This window comes from Littorina saxatilis, linkage group LG12, assembly GCF_037325665.1.
Source record: "Littorina saxatilis isolate snail1 linkage group LG12, US_GU_Lsax_2.0, whole genome shotgun sequence".
NCBI lineage: Eukaryota > Metazoa > Mollusca > Gastropoda > Littorinimorpha > Littorinidae > Littorina > Littorina saxatilis.
Window position 1 is genome coordinate 16,623,740 of NC_090256.1, and position 16,107 is coordinate 16,639,846.

General features: G+C 45.4%; 1 protein-coding gene across 1 annotated transcript in view; it reads left to right on the forward strand.

The window, feature by feature from the left end:
• The first annotated feature begins 2,074 nt into the window (after window positions 1-2,074).
• Window positions 2,075-16,107, forward strand: part of LOC138981375 (uncharacterized) — a 59,428-nt gene continuing 45,395 nt past the window's right edge. The window contains exon 1 of the mRNA XM_070354266.1: window positions 2,075-2,742. Within this exon, the coding sequence (XP_070210367.1) occupies window positions 2,525-2,742 (218 nt within the window). The 5' untranslated portion in view covers window positions 2,075-2,524. The remainder of the gene's footprint in view (window positions 2,743-16,107) is intronic.

Here is a 16,107-nt window from a genome sequence, read left to right on the forward strand (position 1 = left end):
AGCGTGGTTTCGATCCACGGACCTCTGGGTTATGGGCCCAGCACGCTTCCACTGCCCCACTCTGCTGTCTGTACTGACAACTCTTTCAATTTAAACGCTTAGTGGACACTGTGTGGGTCAAATTGGTTTCAGAGCTGATGCAATCGGTTACGTCAGTTCGTGCCACCGCCACCGGCATTCATGGCTGTGCGATTTGAGATGCATAGTTGAGATGCATAGTTGCAGGCATAGTTAAAACGTGTTTTGTTTGTTAGTTAATTGGATGGTTAGTTGGTTGGTTGGTTGCAGGTTTTTGTTTTCATGTGTGTGTGTGTGTGTGTGTGTGTGTGTGTGTGTGTGTGTGTGTGTGTGTTTGTGTGTGCATGCCACGCGCGTGTGTCTTATTGTTTGATGACGTAACCGGCTTTTTATACAAGCTGAGACGGCTGCCAACACTGCCTACAAACTTACATGTGTTACCAGAAGAGTCCTTCTCACCCATTGAAAATGTGGGTGTGTTTCCTTCCCTTGTATCCATCCAAGATTTGTACAGTGTCTTCGTTTTGGGGTTTTGTGTTATTATATTTTCCTGTATGACGTATTATGACGTAATTGATGAGGCATAGGGTAAATATCCGTAGGGAATGCATACAGTCGATCCGCCAGTTGCCAAAACGATGTCCAATATTACTTCACTTATCGACGTGTGCCTTTGTCCTTTGTGTTTGCATGCACAGTAGTTAGAGTTTAATTTTTTTTTAATTTAAATGTTTTTGACTTGTACATTATACTGCCCACAAAACGCAGGTTTCTTCCTGATCACAACGAAATCAACGTCTTCCCATGACATCATCAAAGTAACGTCATTTGCGAGATTCAACGTCTTCGAATGACATCTTCAAAGCAACGTCCTTTGCGAGATTCAACGTCTTCGAATGACATCATCAAAGTACCGTCATTTTCGAGATTCAATGCCTTTCAATGACATCAACATGACGTAATTTGCCAGATTCAATTTTTTTTACACCCCAATTAAAAAGTCCTCCAGGAAAAAGACATATGTAGACTCCTCTAGTAAACAACCCTTTGTTGTTTTCAGAAATCTAGTATGATATTGTTTCTGTTTATTTGTCAGACATAAATCATTTAGGCCCTTCTGCACATTATTAAAAACATCCTTCTCTTTTTGGATTTTTGGCTGACGTTCGTGCGATAATTAGATCGCCCATATGTAATATAATAAAATGTATACCAGCGATTATAGCCCGGGAAAAAGACCTGGCGCGCTTTGCATTGACAATCACAAAACCACAGTTATGCTATTTGTGGATGAGTTTATGCAATTATACGACTTTGTGTCATATCGGAAATGTTAGCAAATAAACATTTTGTCGTTTTTAACTCATCTGCGTTCTGTTATGATGTGTTTGAGTATGAATGCATGCGTGTGTGTGTGTGTGTGTGTGTGTGTGTGTGTGTGTGTGTGTGTGTGTGTGTGTGTGTGTGTGTGTGTGTGTGTGTGTGTGTGTGTGTTGTTGTCTTGTCTGTCTGTTTCTTTGTAAGTGAGTGTATGTCTGCCTGAGTGTGTTTAGGATTTGTCGCACATGTGCATGTCTGTCTGTCTGTCTGTCTGTCTGTTTGTTTGTGAGTGAAAGTGTAGCTGCCTGTGTGTTGACGAGTTGTCACGTGCATGCAAACACCTGCATTAACATTGTCTTTACGTTTCAACAGTCGTCAGCATAGTTAGAGCGAATGACCCGGCGTGTCTGGTATCGCGGATGATACCAGACACCATGCAATATCACAATGTATTGACAAGTGTGTGGGGTGATTTATGACGACACTAAGTGAGTGATCAGACACCACCTGACCGCGTCAAGTGCCCTCAGAGAGGAGCCAAAGACTCACCGGGAGGGGTATACAATATCATATCATATCCTCCGCTCTCTGATAGCTATCGTAAATCATTATGGATGTCTGTCTTCCAAAACTGGAACAGTGAAAGCAGAAATGTGTAGAACATGACACGATATTGGATCGATTCCTTTTGGTGTGCATGCAGAGGGGGAAGTTAGTGTTTGGCTTCGAGACAATTGTTCGCGTTGTGCCCTGACTAGCTCAGACCATTCCACATGTTTTACTAGACTTTATTCGTGTCTACTGGAGGCTCCAACAACTACCATCATGTTCCAACTCTAGAAGTACAGCGCCATCATGCAGAAAGCGTAAGTGACGTGACTGTAAGGGAAGAAGTGACTACTCTACATGACCATGATAACAACATCCATTCTCTCGGGTCGCTGGTTATAACGATGGACTCACGCAGACAGAGACGAGGAAGATCATAGCGTTGGTGGAAAAAGCGCCAAAATATATTCTTCTTTTCTGACCGTGCCACAAAATCTAAGTTTCTTTTAGCAGTTCAATCAATAGTCTGCCCGCAGAAGCAGAGAGTTTTAGATGATTAGGGAAAAGGACGCTATCCATATCCACTTCTGACCAGTGTTCGGACTCTCCAGAAAGAAGACAAGCTATTGTACAAGAGATGGCTGCATCGACGAAGGAAAGCCAACCTGTGTGGAGCGTGGGACGACGAAGCATGACGGTGGCTGAGCGGAGGGTGGACAATGTGGTCCCATTGCCCACCATCTTGGGCCAAGGGTTGGTGGTTCACATCCACGATGACAAAATGGCCGAGTCACCAACATGGGACAGCGAGAAAGGATGGCGGCACACTGGATATCACGTGGTGTCGTCTGCAAGGTAAGTGAGACTGAAGGGAGATAACTACGGTCGTCTGCAAGGTAAGTCAGGTTGAAGGGAGGTAACTACGGTCGAACCACTATCGTAGACACCGATTGTAGTCAGTGCTGCGTGCTGGTTACTGCTGTCCCGTGGCTCACTAGAGAAGAAAGGGTAGAGTTTGCCAAACACGTATTTCACAGACTGACAGACAGACGGACAAAGAGAGAAAGAGAGAGAGAGAGAGAGAGAGAGAGAGAGAGAGAGAGAGAGAGAGAGAGAGAGAGAGAGAGAGAGAGTCTTATCTAGTCACCCCCCCGCCCCCCGCATTCCCCCCAGTATCTTGTCCATCTCCACTCTAAACTGATCATCTCTTGCCTGTCTGTTCTTGTATCTGTTTGTCTGTTCGTTCTTCCACCTGTCTAACTGTCTGTCTGTTACATTCAAACCCCACTGTCCCAACTTCACCCTTATTATCAGTATCGCCTTATTCCAGTTGGGAAACCGTTCCGTCTCCTTTTATGACAGATCCTCAATTAAAGCTTGACCAACAATACACACACACCACCAAGCGAGTATTTGGTCACAGAATCCAAGACCCCAAAACGCCCACCAGACAACAGACAAAAAGAGCGAATGTTGCCCAACAAGTGTATAGCAGGCCGGCTTCTTTTCACACATTCCGAGCGGTTCCAGTTCAAGAGATTCCCGTTCCTTTCTGCTGTGTATTTCTCTGACCGGACTAGCCTCCCTTGGAGACCAAAGGAATATTGACGTATAGGTCAAAAACACACGTTGATCTGTAAGGAACGGCTTGGGAGATTAACGAATTGAGTCGGAGGTACTTTGGAGAGGTGAAGTGAGGGGGGCGGGGGGGGAGGGGGGGGGGGGGAGGCAGGCGGGGGAGTGGAGGGGGGAAAGGTCCAATGTAACGGCCGAGAAAGGGTGGCTATTGTTCCGCTAGCGTGGGAGAGTGTTTATTTGTTGGCCCGGCTTTGGGCTTTCACAAGTACGGTGGCGACCTGATCAGTTTATATTTGTGGTGGTTGCTGTTTAGTTTGATGCGCGAATTTTTACACTTTGCAAGGCAGGGGTTTAGGGTCTGGGGGAGACGCGTTCGACTATCGGTGAAAACTTCAGAGAACCGATCAAGATGGACAGATTGAGTGCAATTAGACCTGGAAGCGATCACTGTGCGAGTTAGTGTGTTGACATGATTAAGTGAAATGACACCCCAGAAACACACGCACAGACACAGACGAGCCGCAGAAACGCGGACGGACACACGCACGAACTGCCATTGACACAGAAGACAGACAGACAGACAGACAGACAGTCAGACAGACAGACATATAGACAGAAACGACGGGCGCTGTGGCGGGGGGTGGTAAGACGTCGGCCTCTTAATCGGAAGGTCGAAGGTTCGAATCCCGGCCGCGGCGCGGCCGCCTGGTGGGTTAAGTGTGGAGATTTTTCCGATCTCCCAGGTCAACCTATTTGCCGACCTGCTAGTGGTTTATCCCCCTTTGTGTGTACACTCAAGCCCAAGACCAAGTGCGCACGGAAAAGATCCTGTAATCCATGTCAGAGTTCGGTGGGTTATAGAAACACGAAAATACCCAGCATGCTTCCTCCGAAATCGGCTGCCTTAATGGCGGGGTAAAAACGGTCATACACGTAAAATTCTACTCGTGCAAAAACACGAGTGTACGTGGGAGTTTCAGCCCACGAACGCAGAAGAAGAAGAAGAAGACACAGAAACGTACAAATACACACACACACATACAAAAAAACAACAACCCCCCCCCCCACACACACACACACACACACACACACACACACACACAGAGTCAGTGCCCCCAGTTGCATCACGCATTGAAGGGTGTAACACAGACTCGGTGTCTACCTCCCCACCCCTAGTGACGTCAGATAACTTGTACAGGCGTTCCAGTATTGCCCAATTACCTTTTGCTTCAAAGAAAGTCAGGTTTGACTTGTTTGTCTTGGCAATTTCATGGGAGTTATGTTACCGTTGGTTCGCCAGTCGTGTAAAACACTTGTGTTTACCCACTGGCCTATATGCCGCCGACGTTATAATTGTAGTTCAGAGGTCACATTGTTATATCAGTAAACTAGAACAGTTCGAGTTGACTAATTACAAGTTGTCGTGTCTACAAGAGCCTTAATTAACAGTGGAGCGAGATCTACACGCGCACGCCTTTTCGCAAGGAAGTCAGTTTGTGTCCATGTCAATGTTTGTTCTGTTACACATTTACCGCGGAGGTGGGATCTGTTTATACCTTTGTGTTGCTTTCTTGTTGGCCTCTTATAAATTACTTCCATCGACTTTAACGTGTTTGAGTGAACCGTGACTATAAATCATGCAGTGTTCCCCAAAATACACATACTGAAGTTAAAAGACGCTTTCCCTCCGATCACTGAGCACGTGACACGATCACGTTGATCGCCTCTCGAGACGTGTCCAGGCCCCGTATTCTTGAAAAAGCTGCAACTCATATACTGGCCTGTGAAACCACTTACGCTCGATAAGTCTGCTAAGTGTTATTTATGAAACCCCGGTACCGGGGTGTCTCCGAGCTGTAAATTTAGTGGACCCATCCCCCTCCTCTAAAGTCGCTACCTGTCAGTAACTTCACCAACACTGTCCATGTCACTCTTTTCATACGTTATTCAAACCGTCAATTCTGAATAAATCTTGTTCAAATATTGTTTGTAGATTTATGTCCCTCATGAAATGGTGTCATTTAAGCACCAATGTATTGCGGACAAATACGAGATACTGCCCGCGAAAGATTTCAACCGATGCTCATGCAATCATACCGGCTTTGACTAAATGTAAAAAGACGTTGTCAACTTTGACCCATTCAGCCTTTGTTGAAATGAAATTTCTCCTGAGAACCTTTCGCGTCAGTGGTGAACGGCGAACAATGACGGGGGAATCCTGAACCATTCTGCAGTGACGGTATAACGAGTATGTTATGACGTGGCAATCCTGAACCATTCTGTAGTGACGGTATAACGAGTATGTTATGACGTGGCAATCCTGAACCATTCTGCAGTGACGGTATAACGAGTATGTTATGACGTGGGAATCCTGAACCATTCTGCAGTGACGGTATAACGAGTATGTTATGACGTGGCAATCCTGAACCATTCTGTAGTGACGGTATAAAGAGTATGTTATGACGTGGCAATCCTGAACCATTCTGTAGTGACGGTATGAGTATGTTATGACGTGGCAATCCTGAACCATTCTGCAGTGACAGTATAACGAGTATGTTATGACGTCGGAATCCTGAACCATTCTGTAGTGACGCGACGGTATAACGAGTATATTATGACGTGGCAATCCTGAACCATTCTGTAGTGACGGTATAACGAGTATGTTATGACGTGGCAATCCTGAACCATTCTGTAGTGACGGTATAACGAGTATGTTATGACGTGGCAATCCTGAACCATTCTGTAGTGACGGTATAAAGAGTATGTTATGGCGTGGGAATCCTGAACCATTCTGTAGTGACGGTATAACGAGTATGTTATGACGTGGCAATCCTGAACCAATCTGTAGTGACGGTATGAGTTGGTTATGACGTGGCAATCCTGAACCATTCTGTAGTGACGGTATAACGAGTATGTTAGGACGTGGCAATCCTGAACCATTCTGCAGTGACAGTATAACGAGTATGTTATGACGTCGGAATCCTGAACCATTCTGTAGTGACGCGACGGTATAACGAGTATGTTATGACGTGGCAATCCTGAACCATTCTGTAGTGACGGTATAACGAGTATGTTATGACGTGGCAATCCTGAACCATTCTGTAGTGACGGTATAACGAGTATGTTAGGACGTGGCAATCCTGAACCATTCTGCAGTGACAGTATAACGAGTATGTTATGACGTCGGAATCCTGAACCATTCTGTAGTGACGCGACGGTATAACGAGTATGTTATGACGTGGCAATCCTGAACCATTCTGTAGTGACGGTATAACGAGTATGTTAGGACGTGGCAATCTTGAACCATTCTGTAGTGACGGTATTACGAGTATGTTATGACGTGGCAATCCTGAACCATTCTGTAGTGACGGTATATAACGAGTATTGTATGACGTGGCAATCCTGAACCATTCTGTAGTGACGGTATGACAAGTATGTTATGACGTGGGAATCCTGAACCATTATGTAGTGACGGTATAACGAGTATGTTATGACGTGGCAATCTTGAACCATTTTGTGGTGACGGTATTTCGAGAATGTTATGACGTGGCATTCCTTAACCATTCTGTAGTGACGGTATAACGAGTATGTTATGACGTAGGAATCCTGAACCATTCTGTAGTGACGGTATAACGAGTATGTTATGATTTCGGAGGTAAAACTGGCAATGCGCATGGTGTGTATAGTGTCGGAATACAAACAGCTGCGTAGAGGTAAATTCTTGACATCAAGACAATATAGCACGATCATTGTATTTTGGCCAAAGAAACAACATAAGCCTTGCTAATTACATGGTCAGACTACAATTTCCCCATGTCAACCCTAAACGTTCAATTGACGACCCGTTTTTTTCTCAATATCGTATAAACGTTTTCTTTGATCCTTTGTTTCGACACACCAAATGCAAAACAAAGATTGTATTTTGAAAGGCAGTTAATCATGAATTCGTCAGCGCCAAAATGAGTCTCTTGTGTCGTCCACTTTCTTACTACGCACGGGTTTGGAGAAAATTAACAATAATAACCGACTAGAGTTGTCTTCTTTGTGTTGAAAGGTGCCAGACGCACTCTTCCTCAGGCACGTGGAGTGTTAAGCTGTATGGGTTAGATCATAGAGGGTACGGTACCGTGGTCTTCAGTTGCCCATAAGGCGCAATATAGATAGATAGCAACGTATACTACACGCCAACAGGTCGTGTCACACCCAGACCCGTGTGATGTACACAACACCTCACCTGTACTGCGACCATGCACATGAATGACACGTCATGCAATGAAGTAATGACAGGTAAAGGGAAACTAAGTGGGATGAACAGAGTCTCATCATTGCGAGACATTGAGATGTGACAAGTATCAAGTTCACGCTAAGTAGGTGTTTATATCTCTGTCGTAGCGAGTGTAACCTGTACACTGACACACCACCAGTAGTCTATATCGATACATATAATTATACTCCGCGATATGCATACGATCCACTCATTAACAGAGTGGGTAGCCAATACACAGACAAACCAACAGTATATCGATACATAATTGTTATCCTCGTAGCCACGATATGCATAGCATGTCCCACAAGTGGATCATTTTACAAGTAGATGACAGGCTTGTGGCTGCACTCATGCAGTCACTGCTTGTGACACCGTCATGTACAGTTCTTCTCTAACTACGCACGAGCAGCTGAATTATCGCTGAACAAGTTAACCTGAGCTTTGGCGAGAATGATTGCTGGGCAAAACTCCTCTTCCCAGAAGTACTCCACTAGCGGAGATCTCGACAAGACTCAGAACAAAAGTAATATAATACGAACACAATCCGGAAGACTGACTGACTTCCACGCGGGCGAGACGAATTGCACGGGTAGCGGAACTACAATATCTCATTGTCTGAACAATATATGACCTGGCTGCCCTGTGATGCCTAATTCAGGATTGAAAATACACGTCATGTGTCTTGCATTGTGTTTCTGAACTGAGATGCCTTCACACAAGGAATGAAAGTACACGTCACGTGTCACACATTGTGTTTCTAAACTGAGATGCCTTCACAGGAGGATTGAAAGCACACGTCACGTGTCACACATTGTGTTTCTGAACTGAGATGCCTTCACACGAGGATTGAAAGCACACGTCACGTGTCACACATTGTGTTTCTAAACTGAGATGCCTTCACACGAGGATTGAAAGCACACGTCACGTGTCACACATTGTGTTTCTAAACTGAGATGCCTTCACACGAAGATTGAAAGCACACGTCACGTGTCATACATTGTTTTCTGAACTGAGATGCCTTCACACGATGATTGAAGGTACACGTCACGTGTCACACATTGTTTCTGAACTGAGATGCCTTCACACGAGGATTGAAAGTACACGTCACGTGTCACACATTGTTTCTAAACTGAGATGCCTTCACACGAGGATTGAAAGTACACGTCGTGTGTCATACATTGTGAGTGTGAACCCGAACATGCTAATACGATGAACACGTCTGAGTGAAGCGAGGAAAGCGGCGCTGGTAGCAAACTCGTCGATACAGTTTAGTGTTAACTTTCAACTCACGCATCAAATTCAATAGAACCTCAATAGACATGTATCCGACTTCGCTGAAGGGCCAGTGGATGCCTAAAACAGTCTCTGCGCTTTACTCAACTTACACCTGTGGACGCCGTACCTGTGAAGCTCGCCATGAAACCCCTACCACCTACTGGGCAGCCAACGTTTCTGCCCTCCGTCGGGCACCCGTTCCGTGGCTGGTCGTCCGGTCTGCTGAAGCTTGCCCGGGACTTGCCCGCATCGGACCTGCTGCGGCATGGAGCGTCTGCTGTCAAACTGACGCCTCTCGGAGAAGGGTAGCTGCTGCTGTTGTTGTTGTGGTGGTATTGGTGCTGCTGTTGTTGTTGTTGGTGGTGGTGGTGTTTAGGCTGGATGTGGTGATGGGGGAGGGTGTGTGTGTTGTGCTCCCCGTTTGTTTGTGTGTTTGTTTGTTTGTGTGTTTGTTTGTTTGTATGTCCCATATTTGATATTGTTCACTTCTTCTCTCTGTCTTTCTGAATCGTTCTATCTTTCTGTCTCTTTCTGCCTGCCTGCCTGCCTGTCTGTCTCTCTGTGTGTCTCTGTCTCTATATCTCTCTTTGTCTCTGTCTTTCGCTCTCTGTATCTCTGTATCTCTCTATCTATTTATCTGTATATCTATCTCTCTCTCTCTATCTATCTATCCAGTCCTATCCCAATAAGCATTTCCAACCCCCCCCCCCCCCCCCCATGAATTGCTTGCAAACAGTGCCTTGGACTTCTACCAGGGATCAGACGTTATTCAGACATTTACAGCAACCCTTGGTGTTTGTTAATGCGTTTTCCAGACGTTATTCAGACATTTACAGCAACCCTTGGTGTTTGTTAATGCGTTTTCCAGACGTTATTCAGACATTTACAGCAACCCTTGGTGTTTGTTAATGCGTTTTCCAGACGTTATTCAGACATTTACAGCAACCCTTGGTGTTTGTTAATGCGTTTTCCAGACGTTATTCAGACATTTACAGCAACCCTTGGTGTTTGTTAATGCGTTTTCCAGACGTTATTCAGACATTTACAGCAACCCTTGGTGTTTGTTAATGCGTTTTCCAGACGTTATTCAGACATTTACAGCAACCCTTGGTGTTTGTTAATGCGTTTTCCAGACGTTATTCAGACATTTACAGCAACCCTTGGTGTTTGTTAATGCGTTTTCCAGACGTTATTCAGACATTTACAGCAACCCTTGGTGTTTGTTAATGCGTTTTCCAGACGTTATTCAGACATTTACAGCAACCCTTGGTGTTTGTTAATGCGTTTTCCAGACGTTATTCAGACATTTACAGCAACCCTTGGTGTTTGTTAATGCGTTTTCCAGACGTTATTCAGACATTTACAGCAACCCTTGGTGTTTGTTAATGCGTTTTCCAGACGTTATTCAGACATTTACAGCAACCCTTGGTGTTTGTTAATGCGTTTTCCAGACGTTATTCAGACATTTACAGCAACCCTTGGTGTTTGTTAATGCGTTTTCCAGACGTTATTCAGACATTTACAGCAACCCTTGGTGTTTGTTAATGCGTTTTCCAGACGTTATTCAGACATTTACAGCAACCCTTGGTGTTTGTTAATGCGTTTTCCAGACGTTATTCAGACATTTACAGCAACCCTTGGTGTTTGTTAATGCGTTTTCCAGACGTTATTCAGACATTTACAGCAACCCTTGGTGTTTGTTAATGCGTTTTCCAGACGTTATTCAGACATTTACAGCAACCCTTGGTGTTTGTTAATGCGTTTTCCAGAGACATACAGGTATGGTTGACGATAGTTGGGTCCACCATTGGCCTCAAGCCCACACCTGTAGTGACGGTCACTGTAAGGATATACACCTGTAGTGACGGTCACTGTAAGGATATACACCTGTAGTGACGGTCACTGTAAGGATATACACCTGTAGTGACGGTCACTGTAAGGATATACACCTGTAGTGACGGTCACTGTAAGGATATACACCTGTAGTGACGGTCACTGTAAGGATATACACCTGTAGTGACGGTCACTGTAAGGATATACACCTGTAGTGACGGTCACTGTAAGGATATACACCTGTAGTGACGGTCACTGTAAGGATATACACCTGTAGTGACGGTCACTGTAAGGATATACACCTGTAGTGACGGTCACTGTAAGGATATACACCTGTAGTGACTGTCACTGTAAGGATATACACCTGTAGTGACGGTCACTGTAAGGATATACACCTGTTGTGACGGTCACTGTAAGGATATACACCTGTAGTGACGGTCACTGTAAGGATATACACCTGTAGTGACGGTCACTGTAAGGATATACACCTGTAGTGACGGTCACTGTAAGGATATACACCTGTAGTGACGGTCACTGTAAGGATATACACCTGTAGTGACGGTCACTGTAAGGATATACACCTGTAGTGACGGTCACTGTAAGGATATACACCTGTAGTGACGGTCACTGTAAGGATATACACCTGTAGTGACGGTCACTGTAAGGATATACACCTGTAGTGACGGTCACTGTAAGGATATACACCTGTAGTGACGGTCACTGTAAGTATATACACCTGTAGTGACGGTTACTTTATGGCTATTGATCTATTGGGATCAGTCGTTGGCACCCTATCGATTGTTGTACACCCGATTTTGATGTGTCGTGTAGCGCTAGATGTGAAACTTTGCTGACGTGAAACAATTGGGGGTGGGGAAGGGAGAGAGAGAGACTAAGTGAGTGAGTGTGTGTGTGAATGTATGTGTGTGTGTGTGTGTCAGTGTGTGTGTGTGTGGGTACGGTGTGTGTGTGTGTGTGTGTGTGCTCGCGCGTCTCTCTCTTTCTCCCCTTCTCTCTCTATCTGTTTTTCTCTCTGTCGCTCTCTGTCACTCTCCCCCCCCCCCCCCCCGCCCTCTCTCTCTCTCTCTCTTTCTGCACGTCTGGGAAGGATGTATCGTCCTGCCTGCCAGTCTGCAAGTCTGTCGGCGTGTGTCTCTACATCCACACAGCATACAGAGTGTGTGAGCGACATGTGTAGTCAAGGAATTCCAATCCCTATCGGCACAAGCATGCATTATACATGTATGCCTTTATCATTCTTCTACTTCGCATTGTCCACCACGCTTGATTGCGTCTTGCTCCGTGAAAAAAAAAGCACACAAGTTTTGTTTTTGATTTTAATTACCTCCTGGCACAGTAATACAATATTCATAATGTTATGCTTGTGGTTCTTCAACTGTTTCACCACTGTCGGTTCGTACACCTCGGGGATCAGACATTCGTGACGAATGCAGCACTTCAAGTCAATATTCACGCTGACTGCAAGGGAGCTCAAAGAAGTGTTGGCAAAATGTGTGGGTTGACAATAAGCCAACACATGCATCTGACGGCATTAACGTAACCCCTCTGACCATGGTAACACGTCACTTTAGCGCCAGCACTACAGCGCCATACCTTTCAGCGCCACCATTTCAGCGCGGCGTCTTTTCAGCACCGTATTTTTTAGCGCCGTACATTTCAGCACGGGGGCATGTCAGCGCCGTTCACTTTAGCGCCGGGAGACTTCGTGTACACTACATTGGGGGTGCACGCTAAAGATCCCACGATTGACAAAAGGGTCTTTCCTGGCAAAATTGTATAGGCATAGATAAAAAATGTCCACCAAATACCCGTGTGACTTGGAATAATAGGCCGTGAAAAGTAGGATATGCGCCGAAATGGCTGCGATCTGCTGGCCGATGTGAATGCGTGATGTATTGTGTAAAAAAATTCCATCTCACACGGCATAAATAAATCCCTGCGCCTTGAATATGTGCGCGATATAAATTGCATAAAAAAATAATATAAAAAAAAATCCCTGCGCTTAGAACTGTACCCACGGAATACGCGCGATATAAGCCTCATATTGATTGATTGATTGATGATTGACTTCAGCGCCGTACATCTCAGCGCCGTGGTGGGGGAAAAGGAGGGAATGTCGGGGAAGGGGGTAAAACTATTAGCGTCAGAGAGAGAGATCACTTCGTGAGTTACAGATCAGGTCTGAATGAGTGGTTTGAGTTATATTCAGATGCACGTGGGCAACCAATCTTCGACTATTTTGAGGACACGTATATTGGCAGACCTCGCCGTCGTGGTCCTCGTCATCCGCCGACGTTCTCCATTGACATGTGGAACGTGCACGACCGCGTTCTCACTGATGCTGCCAAGTCCAACAGCAGCTGTGAAGGGTGGCATCACGCCTTTCAGAACGTGGTCGGGGCGTGCTACCCCAATCTTTGGAGGCTGATAGAGGCCCTCAAGAAAGAACAGGCACTAGTCCAGGCGGACGTCACACGTCTACTGGGAGGCCAGGCTCCAGCGCCCAAAAGGCGCAAGTACAAAGACTTACTGAAACGGATAAAGACGATCGTTAGACAATACAATGACGGAGGTCGGGGCTGCTTGAAACAATGGAAGGACTCGCCTTTGCTTTCATGTTCTAGTGTTGACGTCTTCAGAGACAAGCTATTCAGTACGTCAGGAGACGCGGTGTGATCTTGAACTGGCACCTGCAGCTCCAGCTATTCATTATGGGCACATTGCAATCGAATTCATGTAATGACATTTTACTGATTTTAGTGATTTAAATGGACATTTTAATTCATACGCTTTATTGAGAAATAAAGGTAAAGAATAGATTTTTGTGGGATAAACTCAATCAAGCCTTTTAGTCACTCAGTTTTGCAGTTTCGCAGACACTTTTACACACACACACACAAACACACACACACACAAACACACACACACACACACACCCACACACACACACACACACACACACACACACACACACACACACACACACTCTCTCTCTCTCTCTCTCTCTCTCTCTCTCTCTCTCTCTCTCTCTCTCTTTCTCTGTCTTCCTCTAGCGCTATAATGTACAGCGCTACAATGTACGGCGCTAAAATTTCGCCACGCTGAAAGGTACGGTGCTGAAAAGTCCCAACGCTGAAGTGTACGGCGCTGAAGTATCCTCGCGCTGAAGTGTATGGCGCTGAATTTCTGGTGCTGAAGTGCTGGCGCTGAAGTGACATGGAACCCTGACCATAGCACCCTGTGAAGATGAAAGAAGCCAACGTGAGCTGTGTAAAAGGATTAATCAAGTAAAATCGGACACAAGTCCACAAAGAAACCTGTTTTCTGATTTTCCTTGAATGGTCAGATCATCTGTCATTGTACAGGCCATGAACTCAGTCTCTGCTGTTCTATAGGATTATATACTGCTCTGCATGGTTCCAGTCGGCACACAAGTGCATATTAGGCCGATGGGGATTTCAAGTTACCAATCACTTGTCTGTATGGTCAGACCTCGGGACTAAGTTCATTGTGACTGTGGCCAGTGCTGTGTTTCTATTGTGGATTGGGATTCGACCATCTCGGTGCGGCAAGTCTAGAGACTGGTCTGACACATGGTTCCTGAAAGAGAATGTTCATGAGCATGTTACTGATTGATGGAACATGTTTCACACGCTTCAATCCCTCCTGACCGTTGCTGCATGTTGTCTTCGTGCACGTGTCACAACGAAAAAGGCTCTGCACCACTTACTAGACACAACTTAGCCGAACTGTTGTGGCATTTGGTGCTTTGCTCGACTGAGGGGATATGTGACCCCCTGATTGCCCATCAAATGCCAGTCACGTGACCTCACTGTTACAGTACTTGCGGAATTAATGTAGTAAAAGTAACCTATGTCAATCTGCTAAAACAAAATCCAGCGAAAACTTTCCACTGTGCTCTGACCCCACGTTACGTTTAGGTTGTTTGGACGTGATCGATGGCCAAGACGCAAGGTCTGTTTACTTGAAAGTTGATCACTGTGACGAAATGGGAGTTGATGCAGCTTAGCTCTGATGTGGTGTAACCGTTCCAGTCTGTCTGAGTGAGAGAAACCAATTGGGATTCGGTCCATGTGGTGGTTTGTGGTGACACTGTTCCAGTCTGTCTCAGTGAGACAAACCAATTGGGATTCGGTCCATGTGGTGGTTTGTGGTGACACTGTTCCAGTCTGTCTCAGTGAGACAAACCAATTGGGATTCGGTCCATGTGGTGGTTTGTGGTGACACTGTTCCAGTCTGTCACAGTGAGACAAACCAATTGGGATTTGGTCCATGTGGCGGTTTGTGGTGACACTGTTCCAGTCTGTCACAGTGAGACAAACCCATTGGGATTCGGTCCATGTGGTGGTTTGTGGTGACACTGCTCCAGTCTGTCTCAGTGAGACAAACCAATTGGGATTCGGTCCATGTGGTGGTTTGTGGTGACACTGTTCCAGTCTGTCACAGTGAGACAAACCAATTGGGATTGGGTCCATGTGGTGGTTTGTGGTGACACTGTTCCAGTCTGTCTCAGTGAGAGAAACCAATTGGGATTCGGTCCATGTGGTGGTTTGTGGTGACACTGTTCCAGTCTGTCTCAGTGAGAGAACTCAATTGAGATTCGGTCCATGTATGCAGTTTGTGGTGACACTGTTCCAGTCTGTCTCAGTGAGAGAAACCAATTGGGATTCGGTCCATTTATGCAGTTAGTGGTGACAATGTTTTGTCTCTCTGTGTGAGAGAGAAAATTATCCCATGCAGAAAGGTATTTGGATTCTATGGAGCTAAAGGTCGGATATCTTTGGTGATCGGTGTCACTGCTGTTGTGTGTCTGGGTGAGAAGAAATGCCGGCGTATCATTACCCACTGTTAATCTTATCTTTAGAGGACTGCCCCTTGACTTTGTTCTGATAGACCTGCTGCTCAGGACCCCGCCACATAAAACACACGGACAGAGGGAATATCACTACAGAAAGTTAATCATATCTTGCACAGGTTATTCTTTGAATTTTTTTCCGCAGAACTATTGATGAAGACTTGGTAAGGAAGCCGTAATACAAACAAAGGGAAGTCATTGTGTGCAGATCTGAGAAACAATGGGGAGTAATCGCTCTAAATGCTGACGACATAAGCAATAAAGTGAGAGATATGGTGAACCAATCTCCTGGCACTTGAGAGAATAACAAGCATTGAAATGAACAAGCGACTTTCATCATCATCGTTTGCAGTCCAAAGCAAACAAAAAT